Source organism: Globicephala melas, chromosome 8 (genome assembly GCF_963455315.2).
Source record: "Globicephala melas chromosome 8, mGloMel1.2, whole genome shotgun sequence".
Lineage (NCBI taxonomy): Eukaryota > Metazoa > Chordata > Mammalia > Artiodactyla > Delphinidae > Globicephala > Globicephala melas.
Window position 1 is genome coordinate 36275651 of NC_083321.1, and position 17545 is coordinate 36293195.

A 17545-nucleotide genomic window follows, 5' to 3' on the forward strand; every position below is an offset into this window, starting at 1 on the left:
GTCTTCAATCAATCTTGGGACAGCAGGGAAGCATCTTTCTCTTTCAAAGTCCAAGATCTTCGCCTGAGGGCAACGTACCTATATTTTTAGGTACAGTCTCCACAGCTGTGAGCAGAGCTAGAACCATACAAGGCTTCTTCTCACTTGAAGGATAAGCAACTTTTCCATAAGAACTCACGCCTGAGGGGCTGGGGCTTCTGTCCTTTTTTTCTGCCTTCTCTTTCGGCATGAGTCGGCCGCTGAAGCTGCCAGCGACAACCATCAGTCTAATGCCATCTAATTGGCCTCCCGCCTCCACGGTCTGCTCTGCGTTCTCAGGCAGGACCACTGGGGTGCTTCCCTTAAGACCCAAGGCAGAGCTGTGCCCAGCCTCTACCCACGTTCCTGCCCAGGGTGACTCCTCTCCTCCTGCACACAGCCAAGGCATTAAAAGCCCCACCGCTCCACTTCCCTTCCCCTAGTATGAAAAATAGAACCAGCCCTCTGCGGAGTTTGATCCTTTGATTTCTCAGTCCCGATTAGAGTTCACAGGAATAAACCAGCCCCATATTGCCGTTTTTTTTTTTTTTTTTTGAAATATTGCCAGAGTAATCCACAAAAAAGCACCATCGCAGGGGGGAAATGAGAGAGCCAGAAAGATGGTAGGAGGTAAGAAAGGGGACAGAGAGCCCCTCCCCAAACCACCAGCATTTCCCCCCAGCCAGGACTAGTCTTTCTTCTCAGAGAATCAAGATGAGATTGCCACGTGGGTGATCTTATCAGGAAAAGCAAGTTGGTACCCCTCACTCCCCCGGCACAAGACAGAGTCAAAAAAAGTGTCATACGTGTGATGACAGAAACACTGCGTTTTTAAATGCCGGGGTTCCAAGTCCCTCGTGCCAGACTCGACCCCGTCTGGACTGGTCTCCACGGTAACTCATCCGCCCCTGACGTAAAATCTGCTCTTACCCACAACCTGGATAATCTGGGCCAGGAGGACGCCGTCCGTCACATCTTGCTGGAGATCCTTGATGAGACGTTTGTGGCCTGATTTGGCTAGATAGTGATTGGCCCAGTCCGTGTAGATCTGCAAAAAAGCAAACGGGCAACTTTAGGAACCCCGTCAGATTCCATCTGAGGCAGCTGCTGGGCTGGTATAGGAGCCACTGTCCCGCAGGCGAGCCGTCTGGGGCCAGCCAGCGCCATTAACATGCAGCGCATTGTGCCCATGGGGTATTCAGCTGGCCAGAGCCAGGCTTTCACCTATTGAGAGATCTGCCATAAAGGCTCAGGAGAAAGCTAAAGAAAGCTTCAAAACATGCAGAGGCCTGAATGGGACAGGGGACACGGAACTAAACAGTCTGCGCCAGACGGCTTTGAGAGGCGGCGGCTCTAAATGCAGGCGAGGTCTCCCCCGCCCCACTGCCCTACCCTGCCCCTTCCCATCTTTTTCTCTTTATTGAGAAAACGTATGGGGAGGTTACCACCCAACAGGCATCTTTTCACGGGCCATTTCAGGGAAAGGAGGGCTATTGAGTTAGCCGAGTTCTCAGGAGCCTGGGTCCCTTGTAAAGGAGCCAAGTACCAAAACACAGAGCGCTTCAATTACTCTTGTGTGAGCGGGGTTGTGAATGGCCTCACGATCATCTCAAATTTAATCAGTTTAACTTAAAAGCCTGGCATCCTTTTCACAGTTGGGATTCTCTGAACAAACCCCCCCCCCAGCAAATTCCAATATATTTAAACACAGCATTGGTGTGCACAGCACCTGAAAGGCAGAGGCTGGGTCATCATGGGATCAGGAAAGCAGACCCCCTTGGGGGACGGACAGACCTGCCCCCTCCCAGTCACAGAATCATCGGCACAAAGAGTATTTGCTTCCAAAGAGCCAACAAACACAAGAAAACTCTCGCCTAAAAACTTTCTCCCTAAATGACACAAGCCAAAAACAAAACTGAAAACCTCCTCGTCAATTCTGAGTGCTAAGTTTCATGCGTGGACTTGTGAGTTTTTGGGGACATGCAGGTCCTATCTATTAGCACCTATTTTTTCCCCAGGAGGGATACAAACCCACGCCTGCTCAGAAGGCGAAGTATCCCACCTCAGCTGGGCTGTGTTTGCAGGTGCAGTTCACATACTAATCCGTGTGATGTCTCCACCCAAAGGATGAAGGTGATCACTGTATCTCCACTAGCAGGCCTGCTCCGAGATCTCGCGTGACTCACAGAGCGGTGGAAGCCCTGTCCTTGCCCCAGCTCTCACTCTTCCCAACACTGTGCTCAGAGGAATCTCACACAGTGGGGTGCTGCCCTTCAAAGCCCCCGGAATGGGGACTGAGGGCCAGGGCCTGGACTTGCAAAATAGGCCCTTCAAGGGAGGCGGCACCTCTCACTGCTCCACCTGGGACCGTGAAGGCCTCATCCCAAGAGGGGCCAAGGCAGACGTGCACTTTCCGCTTCATCAAGCGCTGAGAACAGACGACGCCTATCCACCCCCCAGCCCCCAACGCGAAGCTTCCACTGCAGAGACCCACACCACAACACGGTTCTATTTCACACCTCGGACCATGGCATCTAATCCTTAAATCCATGTCACTTTCCTTCCTCATGACTCCCAAATTGTCAGATAGAAGCTCTAGTTCAGCAAGATCATTTTCAATTTCACAAGCACTGAGAAGGCTAAGGAAGTCGAGCGCCATCTTGGTCATTACAATGGCCAATCTGAGAGATCATTCGATGAAATTGTTAAGAGGGAGAGAGAGAAAGGGAAAGACATTCAAAGGAAAAGAGAAAGACATGGGTTCAAGTCCCAGCCCTGGAGGCTCCCCAGGGTGGGGATTTGGGTCTGTTTTGTTCAATTTCTCAACATGTGTCTCTGGAGGAATGGGTGTATGACCTCAGGTGAGCTGTTTGACTCTCTGAGCCTAGGTTTTCTTATCTGTAAAATGGAATAAATACCATGTACTTGTCAGTTCTTATGAGGACTGAGTGATATAACATATTCGGAAAAAAGTGCCTTACGCAGATAGGAGCTTAACAACAACGAACACATACAGAGCCTTATACGTGCCAGACACTGGTCCAGACACTTTACATGCATTAACTCATTTCACCCTTATTCTCTGTGCTAGATGCTATTACTGTGTCTACTTTTCAGAGGAGAAAACTAAAGTGTACAGAGATAAAGTTACTTATCTAAGATCACAGGGAAGTGGCGGTGCCAGGATGTGAACCCAGGCTAACTCTAGAATCCCTTAGACACTCTCCAACACTGCTTCTCTGAATACAAATATAAATTATTCAACGCACTCACCCCCTCCATGACACCGTCCTACTGACTCGGCTCATTCTCTGTTATGTTCTCACTGAAAGAATTGTTTAAAAATAAATAAAAGCCCCAAACCTATCCATTGCTGTCTGAATGCCCTTTGGCAAGTCACTTGCCTTTTCCGGGCTTCAGTTTATCCAGCTGTAAAACGGGCACAGTAAGGTCTACTTCAGAAGGTGGTTGCGAAGACCCAGTGAAGCACCACCTGGAAGCCCCTGACCTGACCCACGTGGGGCTCAGGAAGCAGAGGCAGCAGGTGGTCAAGAGGAGGGCACTGGAGTCAGCAGACTGCTCTAAATCTTAGCTGCCACGCTGCCTATTACGTCTGTGTCCTTTGGCCTGGGTGTCCTCATTTACAAGAGGGGATAATAATACCAACATCATCACGCCATTATGAAGGTGAAACGAGCTCATACACATAAAGGACACAGAATGTGACACATGCTAAGTGTTCAGTGAATAAAAAGGATATTAGAAATTTGACTACCAGCATTATAAAATGGGCCAGAACAAAACCAGCCACAGCCTCTACCCTGAACCTCCAGGACACAGATGACTTGAAGACTCACTCCCCTTCTCTTTCACAAGGTACAATTTCGAGAGTCTGGAGCACCCCCATCTGGAATCACAAACCACAGCAGACTGTGAAAGAAAAGCAGGCCAGAAACTGGCCAGGCTGGCACAGAGAGTGATACCAGGCTGGTATCTTCCCTCAACAGGAGATACACCGCAGTGACGTCTCAAGCCCTGGAGGGATCCTACCACCTGAGGGTCTGAGGGACCACGAGAACATCCCAAAGCTTCAAGCCACCTGCCCCACAACCATCAGCTGAGGTGAGAACAGGCCACGGACAAGGACACCGCTGAGTGGGCGGGGATACAGGCACCTCTGCTCATTCCCTCCCTAGGTGACTAAGGGTATTTTAAAATAGACGTATCCTCCCTAAAGCCAGCCCTCTCTGTGTCTACACGGTCCGGCAGGAAGCCAAGGTTAAGCAAGCTTCTGTCAACAAGTACAGGGGTAACCCTCTCCCACTCACCCACCAGCACACATAGTGCAGAGCCCTGGGGAGGCCACACAGGTATCTGGCATACCGGGGAGAACCTGGAAAGTTCTACAGTGGTCAGAAATGGCACTGCCAAAGAAGTGAACCTCTCTACTCCACGCTGTTTAAGACAGAGCTCTTCTTCTCCCAACTCGAATCTACCTACATACCACAACCAACTTAATCTTCCAAGAGCACAGCTCTAGTCCTATCACCTGCTCACAGAATCATCAATGGCTCCCCACCGAATGAAAGGCAGACTTTTCACACCGCAGTTCAAGGCAGTCTTATCCATCCACTCTTCCCCAGCCAGCGTCGACCTCGCAGGGGAGGCAGTGTGTGGGTAAGTGAAAAGCTTGGGCTTGGGAACTGACCAAGTCAAGGTGGCCCTTGGCATGTGAATTTCTTTTCACCTCTCTGTACCTCAGTTTTATCCTCCATAAAATGGGGATTATACCAAATATATGATAAGGCAGGGAGGGACTGGCCAGCTGTGACCCAGGCCAAACCCAAGGGACCACCTGTTTCTGTAAACAAAGTTCTGTGGGAGCCCAGTCACACCCATGTGTCATCTGTAGCAGCTTCCAGACCACAATGGCACAGCTGAGTAGTTGTGATAGAGGCTTCTGGCCCGCACAGCCTCACATGTTTACTGTCCACCTCTTTACAGAAGAAAGTGGCCAGTCTGTGTCATAGGGACTGAATGACCTAATATGCCTACACATAGCAAGGGCTCAGTAATAATTACAATTACCCTCAGGAAAATTGGACCTCACACTTCCCCATCTCTGAACTCCTGCCACCCCACCCACCTGAGTGCCTCCACCTGGGGCCACCCCAAAACACTCCGTTCCTACGCTGGTTCCTCCAGGAAGTCACCCTTGATTTCCTCACTGCCTCCCGAGCTGCACACGAAGCAGAGAACCTGTTTGCTGGCACCACCTCCTCACTCCACCCCCAGATCGTGGCAGAGGTGGTGTCTCGTCCATCTCTGGGCCCAGACAGCGTCTCTCAAGGCAGGGGCACAGCAGGTGGTCAGTAAGTGGTTGCCGGCATTGAGCTGAATGCAGAGAAAAAGGGCAAACCCTTGGGAAACTGATTGCACTGGAGACTTAATGTGAGCTCTCAGTGAATCCTCAAACCAGGATCTCAAGTCTCTTTATCGACTGAAAAGAGGAAGGAATAGAGAAAATAAATCACTCCAGAGTGCAAGCCCGTTAATCAGGACCCATCAAACAAGAATCATTGATTATCTGGAGTTTCCTCTCCCCAGCTCTCGACTTTGTGAAGAAGTGAGTCACAAGAAAATGCCGAGATTTATTTTAAGAAACACAGTTTTCCTGGGCCCTGCTACGCACTGACGTACTTCAGCCCCATCCCTCTCACTCGCTGTTTCAGTAGCTCATGCAATGACTGCCATTCTTCCAAGGAGTACCTTTGGAAAATAAACTCACAATATCCTTAGTCATCGAAGTCATCGAAACTCACAATATCCTTAGTCATCGGGTTCAGGAAGTCAACAAATACGGAACAGTGTGTGTTTGGAAGATTTTAAGCAAGGGCTAAGGCATGCAGGGCTTCCTCTGTAAGCCTCAGGCATTCAGAACCAACCTCTCCAGAGCCTCTCGCTCCGCAGAGCTCTAAAGACTTAGGGCTTCTGTTGCTTTTACGCTGGAGCCCACTCATCCTTGATCGGTGAACTTTCAGTAGAAATGGGCAAGACAAAGAACCACACAGTTCTAGGAAAGAATAAAACAACCATCCCCACCCCCAACTCCAAATCATCACATCATTCCAGAGAAAAGATTCTAGAGGAAAAGGCTCTAGAATCGTTTCACACCAGTATCTGAAGGAGTCTTTCCCGCTCTGGCTCTGACCCGTCTCGCTGAGTTTACCACTCTTCCCACCCCCTCTAACGGGAGACCCAGTGCTCCAGAAGCGCCTGGTGAGGGAAAGGAGCTGCTGTCAGAGGCTTGAAAAGGAAAAAGGGGAAGGAAGACAATGACAGCTGAAGAGCGAATTCGTTTTGACTCACTTTATTAGCCCTGACAGAATTTCAAGGAGTGTGTCATTTGTTTGCTTATAACGCCACATCATTCCACATCAAACAGGCTGAAATCAAAGAGGGAAAATCTTGACAGATCAAGCGAAGTGAAGAACCTGATTATTAGTTGTAACAAGAAAACTGATAAAAATTGCACTGTTGTTAAACCAACGGGGAAGGTGCCAAGTTTATACTGCAATTAGCTCTCAAATGAAGGGGGAAGGGCAGCTCTAAGGAAGAAACCTCCCAAAATTCCATAAAATAACTGCACCCAAAGTCATTGCCCTAACAACTCTAAATGCAGACCCACATGCCGGCAGGCAGATTGATGCATCCTGAAGTGGCAGACAGCTTTACCACAGCCGTTCCAGGAGGAAAAGAATACAATGTATCTCTTAGCAGGAAATGCCAGGGGGGAGATTTAAGATACAAGTACACTAGTCATTTAGCATCTGAGGTGTTTTCCAGTCCGTCAGTTGTAAAGAGAACTCAACTGTTCGGCCTCCATTCAATGTCCCACTCTAGACTTTGGGAACATCAACATCCCATCATTTCCATGACTGCGCAGTGTGTGGTTAAATGGTTTAGTTCTGATTGTCCTGAAGCACAAAAAATGATATTGCAACGATAGTACAGAGTGTCCACCCAGCACCTGAATACCACAAAGAATGATTATTCAAGTAGGCACAGTTTTAAGACAATCAAAATGCACCATTTGTTATTAAGGGCAAAGCTGGTTAACACATTCACTTCTGTATCCCCAGCATCTCGAAAGGAGCCCGGTACCTACCCAACAGGTGTGTCCACATGTCCACAGATCATTTTAATTGCCTGGGGTGAAGTAAGGGGCCTGAAGCTAGCTGGTGGCTTTTTCCCTCTTCCCCTCTCTCCCCATCAGAGTCTAATATGTCCTTTCTTAATGCAGACCCTGCCTTGATTAAAACCACTGCCTTGAAACAAACATTCAGTGGGTGAATGGTGTCCCCAGCCCTATACATTGGAAAAAGAGGGGGAGCACGGAGAAGGCAATCCAGGCCACACAGCCCAGCAGGGGCTGAGCCTGAACGCTGGCACTGCTCCCTGTTTTCTCAAAGGAAGAGTCCAGTTTTGCCCAGTGTCCGTGGTTCTCACTACATGCCCACCCTAGAGGTCAATGACTCTCTTCCAACCCCATGTTTGCCATCTCCCGATGCATTACTCAGGTCATTTGTGGTTTTTCATCAACCACGGTAATTATACAAGGGCAGTGTGTCTGCAATCTCAGGAGCTGGCGGGGACCGGGGTTCAGATCTGGCTCTGCCTCTTACCAGCCAGGTGGCCCACAATGAGTCAGGGCCAGCTGAGCGCGGGGGGCCCTCACTTACAAGGTGGTGATATGTAGGTTTGCTTTACAGACGAAATGAAAACATGTTTGTCAATGGTTAACACAGTGTCTGGAGCACAGTATTGAATAAATGGTGGTTATTCATATTCAAATTAATATAAGTTTGGGGGGAATAAGTCATTCTAAATTGCTGAGAGCTTCCACTTCTGAAAGCCAGTTTTTAACTATGCCATAGGGACTCTTTCCCAAATAGATTATCACGACCCCTGCTTTTTAAATTAACTCGATTCCATGTTTTCTTGATGACCTATGGACGTACTATGAATAGCATTTTGATGCATACGAGGATGCCCTTAAGGCTGCAGAGTTGCTGGACTGTCTTTAAAAGACCCCAGAGTCCTTTAAAATTAGGGGTAAAGTAAAAGAAGTACCATTCAAGCAAGAGCCTTGATAGGACTTTTCCATTGATGAAAACACCTAAGTGGAAGGCTTTTGCGGCACCCCTCTGAGCTGCTCGGAGGGTCGGTAGGGAAGGCTTCTTGGCTCTCAGCTGGTCTCTAGCCAGGTGAGGCTGCTAGAAAGCTGGGCTCCAGGAGCACCTAGATGTGACTGGGGTCTGTATCTCCCATGCGAGCACATGCAGAATGGGACTGCCAGCCCCTGTGCTCAATATACGTTTTGGAACATGGTTCACAGGATCTTGTTTACACCAGGGAGTATACATCCCTGTCTGGACCCAGAAGATAGCAGCAGGGGGAGGGAGGAGCCCACTGCTGGTTTTCTCCCTTTTTAACGGGCAGTAACCTACATGCTTGTATGCACAACCACCGAAGAGCCACCCTGACACCTGCCCATATGTATGCTTCTGTCCCTAAGGGATATGCACACGTGTACACACACACACAGCAGGTGACCAGAGGAGGGCCAGGGCTTATCGCTAATCCGAATTTCCATCCACTCCCCTCACCACCCTTCCTCCTACTTTACCTCTGAATGATATCAAGTCAAGAAAAGGTGCTCAGAGCTGCATGTACGCCCTGGTGCCTTGAGCAAACCCTGCCTGAGCAGCCGCCTCTGCTGGGTCCCACTCTTGCTGTAGCCTTGTGTAGGACGCTAACTGCCACCCACCAAACTCTATGGTGAGCTGATAAAGAAAGCGCCTTCTAGAGTCAGACTGCTTAGGTTCCAGGCATGCCTCAGCCACTTCCCGGCAGAGTTATCCCAGGCAAGTTCCTTAAACTATGTCTGAGCCTCCGTTTCCTCATCTGTAAAATGGGTCGACTCCCTATTCAGGTTCTTGTGAGATTGAAAAGAGGTCATCTAAATGGGAAGGAAATCTAAAAAAGAGGGGATATATGTTTACGTATAACCGATTCACTTTGCTGTACAGCAGAAACACAATACTGTAAAGCAACTATACTCCAATAAAAATTAATTTTAAAAAAAGATGATGAGAAGGAAAAAAAAAAGAAAAGAGGTCATCTAACAATGCCCAGTGCATAGTAAGGACACACAGTATGTTAATGCCAATTATCATTACCATGAAGACGATGCCATGAGCTGTGAACACTTGGCAACACTTCCCAACTCACCTGTGAGGAAGGTATTATTTCCCCCATTTTACAGATGAGGAAATGGAGGCTCTGAGAGGGGAAATGACTTTCCCAATGTCACACACTAGTATGCAGCCTTTGATAGCAGAGACTCTGGTTCCTAATGATGCTACACTGCTCCTCAGAGGCCCACGCAGGAACCGTGAGCCACAGAAGGGTGAGCGTCACGGCCGCGTGGGAAAAGCAGCCAGAGAGAGTGAGGCTCGTTGCACAACAGGCACCTCAATGTCACTCGCGCCTGCCCCTGGGAACACAGCTGGCTGCTTGTCACTCACGCCTAACAGATCCAAGAGGAGAGCTGACACTTTCCCATGTCACCAAAGCACAAGCCAAACATCATTTCACAACAGCGTCACTACCGCAAAAATAAAAATGCCGGTACCACAGGAGTGACCACTGCAGGGTTGTATCCGGCGGGGAAATGCTCAGGCGTAAAGCCCGCCAGTTCCTCCAGCCTGAAGTGGACCAGGCCGGCCTGGGAAGGGCCCCCCAGCCACACAATGGTGGCATTGTCCTGCGGGAACACCAACCAGCCGCAGGTGGGCGTGCACAGCGACTCCGGAGGTTCTGAAACTGTGCCTCCAGAAAAATACGCCAGGCCGGGGAACGTGCAGGGAGGCGCTGGTGAGATCTTAAGGACGAGCACGGAGGTGCCCGCTGACCCCACACCTTGCGCTGACCCACCTTCGATGCCTAGGATGCCCCTTGCTTGCTTGCTCTGTCCTCCTGGGATAGGCTGTGCTCTGCCCTGCACCTGACAGGATACACAGTCCTTTCCCATTTGTTTCCTCACTATGGCCACCACCTGTGCACAAGGGGAGGCTGTGCTTCTGTTGAGAGCCTACTGTGTGCCAGGCATTTTCTGCATGTGATCTCATCTACAATCTCTCCCTGCTGGAGTGACAGCTGCAGGGGAACAAAAATTCTCATCTGCTTTGCTCACTGAATTCTTCCAAACATCCAGTATGGTGCCTGGCACACAGTAGGTGCTCACTAAATATCTGTTGACTAAATGAGTCATCCCCATTTTACATACTGGAAAACAGAGGCTCTAAAAGGTTAAGAATGTACATAGGGTCCCACACCTAACAAATGGTGGTGCTCCATTTGAGCCAGGCAGCCTGGTCCTGCGGCTACCAGCTCTTACAAAAAATGTGCATCCAGGTCTCCCGAGGGCCTCCCTGGAAAGTCAGATAAGGCCAAGTAAGGATGAAGATGATCACTGGTGCCTTCAGAATAAAACTGGGTTCCCCCTGCAGCACTTCCTCGCACCTACTCCAACCATAGACGCAAGATCTGAATAACTTTTACCATAATGTCCAGCATTTCCAAGAAAGCCAAATGTCAGAGCCCACTTGCAATTTCTCAAGTATTTTCAGCCCCTTCCTGTGTTCATTAGTCATTAGAGATATTCTCTTCCCAAGAGCTTCCTCTCTGGCTGTGATGGGAACCAGGCCCCCCCCCACCCCAGAGGCAGGCCTGGAGGGAGGGAAGGACGAGATGTGGTGGAGGGTAGGGGGAGCTGCTGACACACTCTTTGACAGCAAACATCCCCAAACCCAACGAGAGCTTGTGGGAGCTGCCTGGCAGGGTGGCCACACCTGAGGGGCTGGTGACAACCTGGGCAACAACACAGACCTCCCTCCCATCTGGTCATGAACTGACCTTTTAAATATTAGCCTCCCTCCGATCCTCCAAGCCTCCACAGTTCCCCTCATCTGCAGACTGCAGGGAAGGCGATGCCGGCCATTGCGCTTCTTGGTCACTCCTGTCCAGCCCAAATGCCTCAGCTTAGCTTCCTAGGCACAGGCTCCCCAGGATTTTGGCCCTACCAGGTCCAGTCAAGACCTTGGAGTCCTGGGTGGCCTCTGGTAGGTTGCTTAACCTCTCTGAGTCTGTCTCCTCTTCACAGGATTGTTAAATGCATACAGAGAAATATTAGACCTAAGGGACCTCACACATTTGGACACGGAGTACGCCAAGGCGTTGAGCAAGCCACTTTCTGAGCCTCAGCTTCCACATGTGTAAAATGGGATAATAATTTATTATCTACTGTGAGGACTATATGAGAATGTTTGTAAAGTCCTTAGCACAGTGCCTGGCACCTAGGTGGAAGCTTTGAATTTTTTTAAACTTATTTTTATTTTTGGCCACACCATGCAGAATGCAGGATCCTAGTTCCCCAACCAGGCATCGAACCCGTGCCCCCTGCAGTGGGAGCACAGAGTCTTAACTACTGGACCGCCAGGGAAGTCCCAGGAACCTTTAAATGTTAGTTTCCTTTCCTGCCTCGTCTCCATGTCCCCAACCCACAAATTCCTCTGGTCCACCACTCACACCACAGGCTATGTGCCACGTTAACCTTCGGTCCCTGCTGGTGGGTTTTCTGGTCTGGCATGTCCTCCCGCATCCCCTCCGTTTGGCAGGATGTTCTTTTCTAGAAACCAGCCCCGACTGCCAGGCTTCTCTCCCTTCTTTGAAATCCTGGTGCACCTACAATTAAACACACCTGTGTGCCTAGCGACCCAGCCCCTGTACCTTTGCCCACACCGTCCTCTCTGCCAGCAGTGCCATCTCTACCCCACCACCTGGCAAATGCCTATTCGGTGTCTTAAAAGCCTAGTCAAGTCTCAATCCGTGTAAAGCCATCCCCAACTCACTGTCTCACTCCCAACAGGAAATTCTTTGTTCCTTCTTCTTGGCTCCAAAAGCACTTTGCACATGGCTTCATCATGGTTATTATAACCATCCACATCTCAACTGGGGGCTTCTCCAGAGTAGAGAACAAATTTTCTACATCTTTGAAACATTAGCACAGTGCCTGACTCCCTACAGGAGCTCAATAAACAAGCACTTACTGACTTACTGGATGGTCAATGGGTGGACAGATGGACAAGAAATGGAGGGGTAGACCAGTGAACGTTCAGATGGATGGACAGACAGATGGATGAATAGATGGGATGCACGAATGAATCTGTTCCCCTTCACTGCCTAGCACATAAAGTCCCCATGAAATCAAGACGATGATTCATGTATCTTTTAGACCAGTCGTAGTACAAGACACAGAACAGGCACTGGTAGGTAACACTTTCCTGTGAGAATTTCCAGCAACACAGTAGTGACCCACCTGACTGTTGACATTAAAGTGTTCTTTAAAACAATACACACACAGAAACACACACATGCTAGAGCAGGCTTGTACTGGCTCTGGAGAGTTGACTGTTAAACTTCTAGGAAATCTGTGAGTTAGCTGTTAACCAGCCATTAATTATAAAGGAATATCAGAAAGTGGAATTTAAGAAAACAATCCCATTTACAATCGCATCGAAAATAAGATACCAAAGACTGAGTTCTCACCCTTGGGCAGTTGTTTTCTAGTTGTTCAACTCTGCATTACCAGATTGGCCTCAAATTATTCAAAATATTCCCTGAAAGGATTCATAGGAAATGATTAGACATTCTGATCTCCAGGAATGTCTATCTCAGTGGACAGTCCCAATCTCTCTACAGTGTTGTCATACGAGGTGATTCTGAATTCCAAGAGACCAGTTCATCCATAATTTCAATTACAGAATTTCAGTGACTGAAGAACCTCTGGTGATGATACAACCCTAAATTTATAGTTGAAGAAAGAGAGGCCAATTGAAGTTACTTTTAGGTTATCCCCAAACTTAAATATATGGACCTAAAAATAAATACATAGGCCAATCAGCCATGAGGTCACAACAAAACATACATGAAGCAAATAAAAATGCATTTTTATGATAAAACTGAACTTGAAAACTGAACATTCTGAAAAAATAATTTAATCTAAAATTGTTCAATTTAAAATTCCTTTTCCAATTGTATTGAGATTTCATATACATGTAATGTACTGCATATATTTCAAATGTAAAATTTGATGAGTTCTGATCTACGTACACCCACGAAACCATCCCTACAATCAAGATAACAAACGTTGGAATCTAAAAAAAAAATGGTTCTGATGAACCTGAGGGGCAGGACAGGAATAAAGACGCAGACGCAGATGCAGACGTAAGACCTAGACGTAGAGAATGGACTTGAGGACACGGGGAGGGGGAAGGGTAAACTGGGACAAAGTGAGAGTGGCATGGACATATATACACTACCAAATGTAAAATAGATAGCTAGTGGGAAGCAGCCACATAGCACAGGGAGATGAGCTCGGTGCTTTGTGACCACCTAAAGGGGTGGGATAGGGAAGGTGGGAGGGAGGCTCGAGGGAGGGGATATGGGGATATGTGTATACATATAGCCGATTCACCTTATTATACAGCAGAAACTAACAGCATTGTAAAGCAATTACACTCCAATAAAGATATTAAAAAAAAAGATAACAAATATTTCTACCAACCCCAAGAACTTCCTGGCAATCCTTTATAAACAGTCCCTCACTACCACTGCTGCAAGGCTAACACAGACCTGCTTTACGTCATTACAGATTCACTTGGGCTTTCTGAACTGTATACACATAGAATTATATATACTTTAAAATTATATTATATAAACTTACAATTAAATTTTTCAAGGTAGTTGTATTCCAAACTCATCACTTCCTTTAAAATTATCTTTCTACATTTTACCATTGTTTATGCTCGAGGTGATTCACATCTATTTCCTCCATATGAGGGAAACGGTATATAATGGTACAGTCTTGCACATCTCTTGCCAGTTCAGAGATGTCACATTTGGTAGACTGAAATCAGCCTTGGTAGGAGATTTACCTTGGAAATCAGCAAGTGCTACCTATCAATTGTGAGCCCACTGTTAACCGTCACTAGGCGTGCACAGGTGAGTGGTGGGGATGGGATGCTCCTTTCTTCCCCCCCTCCCCCCACCCCCCACCAAGAAGGAGCTTTTTTGTTACGTAAAATAATGTGTATGAGTGTGCAAATTTAGAGGAGTGCAGACTGAGCTAAAATGCTTTGCATCAGAAAGACAGAGTTCAGGCAGAGGAAGAAGAGGTCGGAGCTGGACCGACAGGGAAGCAGGAAGGCTGTGTGGGTGGCGAGGAAGGAAGAAGCCCTGGAGACAAGATCAAGGGACATTTAATGAACCTGTACATGGTCCAAACACAGCTCTTTCAAATCTTCAATAAAATCTATATTCTTACCAGTGCTTTCTAGGGCTAGTGGAATCCTTCTTAGGAAGGCCTAAGGTGCCAAGTCCTGCTTCCCAGTGGGTGAAGGGGCAGGAGCCAGTGAGCCCGAGCCAGTTAGGTTACTCCCATTCCAGAGTGATGAGCTTTATCCACAGGGCCGAGGGGTAGACGGCGAGCTCGTGGTACCCCTATGTAGCACCGGGCTGGGTGTGTGTGTCCTAAGGCACTCACTCAAGGAATGCTGGCAGACAGGCCCTCTTGGTGGCCTCATCCCTCCTCCCGCACAAGCCTCCTGGATTTCAGCATCGGTCTCCCAAATATTTATGGCCCACAAGCTGCCTCGCCCCCTCCTGCCCCTACACTGACTCCGCCACCCACCAAGGTGTCCCAACTGGCCCTGCCCCCGATGCGATGCTGCCCATTCGCAGGCACTGGGCCTGGCCCCGTCGCAGCCTGACACTGGTAATCAAAACTCACCTGACATGTTCCATTCCATTCCATCGGGGCTTCCTAGGTCCCAGGTATGCAGCTCTTCCAGGGATGGCCTGGTGAGTCACTGTTCCCAACTAACATTTACGTTCCCAATGGAGCCATCAATGCTTTACTTCCAGGAGATGGCTAGGGGGAAAGGCAACCACACTGGCAAGCTTGGGAGAGAGTTTTTTGTCTTTTTAAGATGGTAATAGGTTTTCTTGTGGGCCAATCAGATCACTGCAGGTGAGTGGCTACGTAAACAGTACACTGCTCACTAAAATTCACAACCCACGGGACAAACTGTGTGCACTCTTGGTAACTGTTTGAGGATGCTCCCTTACCCAGGAAACCTGAGTAGTGGATGACAGTTTAAGGATTTCCCCTGGGTCAGGTTTCTTGAGAAGATTAAGCAGCCAAAGCAGGCTGAAGCAGATCCAGAGAAGACCCCAGGCATGGGGGCCGGGGGCAGTCCCCTTCTCTGCGTGAGGGGCCGTGAGGCAGGGGCAAAGCAAGATGGTGGGTGGGGCTCCACCCAGATCAAGAGGGAGGTGCACAGCTGAGGGGCCCTGGGAAATAAACGGGTTACCGTGTCTCCTTATTCTCCCCCACTTCCAAGCAGGTTTATGGTTGGCACAGAAAAGGTAACAGCTATGAACTCTGTGAATTTTATGTTAGTGACAAGGAGAAAATGGTGTGCAGTGGTTAAGAGGGTGAGGTCAGATCGGGGATCAAGTCCAGGCAAGTCACTTAAACGCAAGCTCAGTTTCTTCATCAGTAAAATGGAGATGATAATGGTACCTAGTGCATAAACTTATATTAAGGATTGATGAGAAAAAACGTGCAGCACCTGTGACCCACGCACACAGGTACCCAATGAGGGGTAACGATGCTTATTAAGGAAGGTCCAGGTGCTCCAAGGGGAAACTTAGAAGGTCTGGCAGCCTCAAAGATGGTCAGAGAGCTTCATCCCATTGGGCAGAGAGGCACTAGGCCTGCCAGAGACAGTGCTGTGTCATTTGTGGGAAAGTTGTGTGACAAAGGCTTTAAAAATCTCTGGAGACAGGCAGTTCCCAGCAGTGGCTGGAGTTGTCCTGCCCCAGGAAACACTGCCCTGTTCGTTCTCCACTTAGGAGCCTCCTTCCTTTCTGAGCAACTCCATGGCCAAGAGACTTGGCCACGGTGGAAGTGGCCGTTGTGCCCCGGGCCCCTCTCCAGCCCAGATGTCAGAGCTCTCAGGCCTGGGGAAATCTCGGGGGTTCTGTGTTTTGTATTTTTATAATAGGCTTTTACTAGGAAGACTACCAGATACCAAGCTGGCACCCAAGAAAGAAGGGGCCAACCTGGCCCGGAGCACAAAAGAACGATTTGCACAAAGATACTGTTTATTCTACAAAGTTCTGGAAGTAAGCCCTGACTGATTCATCTCAAGAAGAATACATAAAGTCCTAACTACAACTCAGCCACTACCTCCCATCTGCGGTGCTTATAACTTATAAAGCCCTTCTGTAGATACAATCTAATCTGAGCCACACCACAATCCTGGGAAAAGGGGGAGGCGGTCGCATTGCATTCTCCCCACTTCATAGACGAGGAACGGGTGCGGCCCAGGTATTCTCACTCAGTCCAGCCATCTAGGTATCACTCGGCAGGTACAAACACCAGGCCAGGTCATTGACGTGCCGTGATGGGGAGGGAGTTCTAGGACAGAACTGGAGGGAGTCTTCGTTTCCTAAGAAAATCAGAATTCAGGTTCCGTGTCTGTCCAGCCAGGCTCAGCAGGAGATGGAAATCCCCATGCAGAACATGAGATGTGTTCATCGAAGCTCAGAATCACATACCACAGCTTCCTCCTACTGAAATGTCTATTTTTAACATCCTACCTCAAAAGAAATCTCTTCCATGGGGCAGTGAGCCTAGATCCTGGAGCTAAAATGTCAAAGTGATGACCCAAACGCACCCCCATCAATCACGCTTGGCCTGGGTATCGTTAGACCTCTACAGCAAAAGACACGCCGGTGTCCAATATCCCAGTAGCCCTCTACCTCTAATGAGCCAACACACCCAGAGGACGGAGGCCACAGAAGGATATAAAATATTCGGAGGGCTCCACAGAGAGGCTCATACGGAAAACGGCTTCAAAGCTGCATCAGAAGATAGCTCCATGCAGGGAGTTGTTTTCTACATGGTTCACACCAGCTCCATTCATACCCTTGCACGTAAAGGGCAAGACTGCCCCCTCACCTAAGCGAACGTTTCGTGGCTTAAACATTTTACCATCAAGCATTCCAAGGTCAGTTATACACACTAATCATTAAACAAGAGAAATTCGCTCTTCCCCAGAAAATGCGTCCTTTCTACACCTTATAACAATGTCGCCTAGAAAGTTGGGTTGGGGGGAGGGGCAGGGATACGTTCTGGGAGGGGAGGATAAACTACACCGTTGTTTGCGAGCAAAACGAAAACACAGCAAAGTGGTCTGATTATCAAACCGGGGCGCCCCTCCGCCACAAGCATCAAGACCGCCATTGGCCCCAGGGTCGCATTAACTGTCTGAAGGTGAAGGAGACGTAAAGGAAAAGAAATACATCTTGCCTTTTTGCTCTGTGTTGCAAGATC

General features: G+C 48.6%; 1 protein-coding gene across 11 annotated transcripts in view; it reads right to left on the reverse strand.

Annotated features, from left to right (window-relative positions):
- Positions 1 to 17545, reverse strand: part of NAV2 (neuron navigator 2) — a 766131-nt gene that overhangs the window by 277863 nt on the left and 470723 nt on the right. For all 11 annotated transcript variants that reach the window (XR_009564890.1, XM_060303433.1, XM_060303429.1 and 8 more), the window contains exon 2: positions 949 to 1066. Coding sequence is in view for 9 of the 11 variants with exons in the window: in XM_060303433.1 (XP_060159416.1) it covers positions 949 to 1066 (118 nt within the window). In the remaining 2 variants the exon portion in view is untranslated. The remainder of the gene's footprint in view (positions 1 to 948; positions 1067 to 17545) is intronic.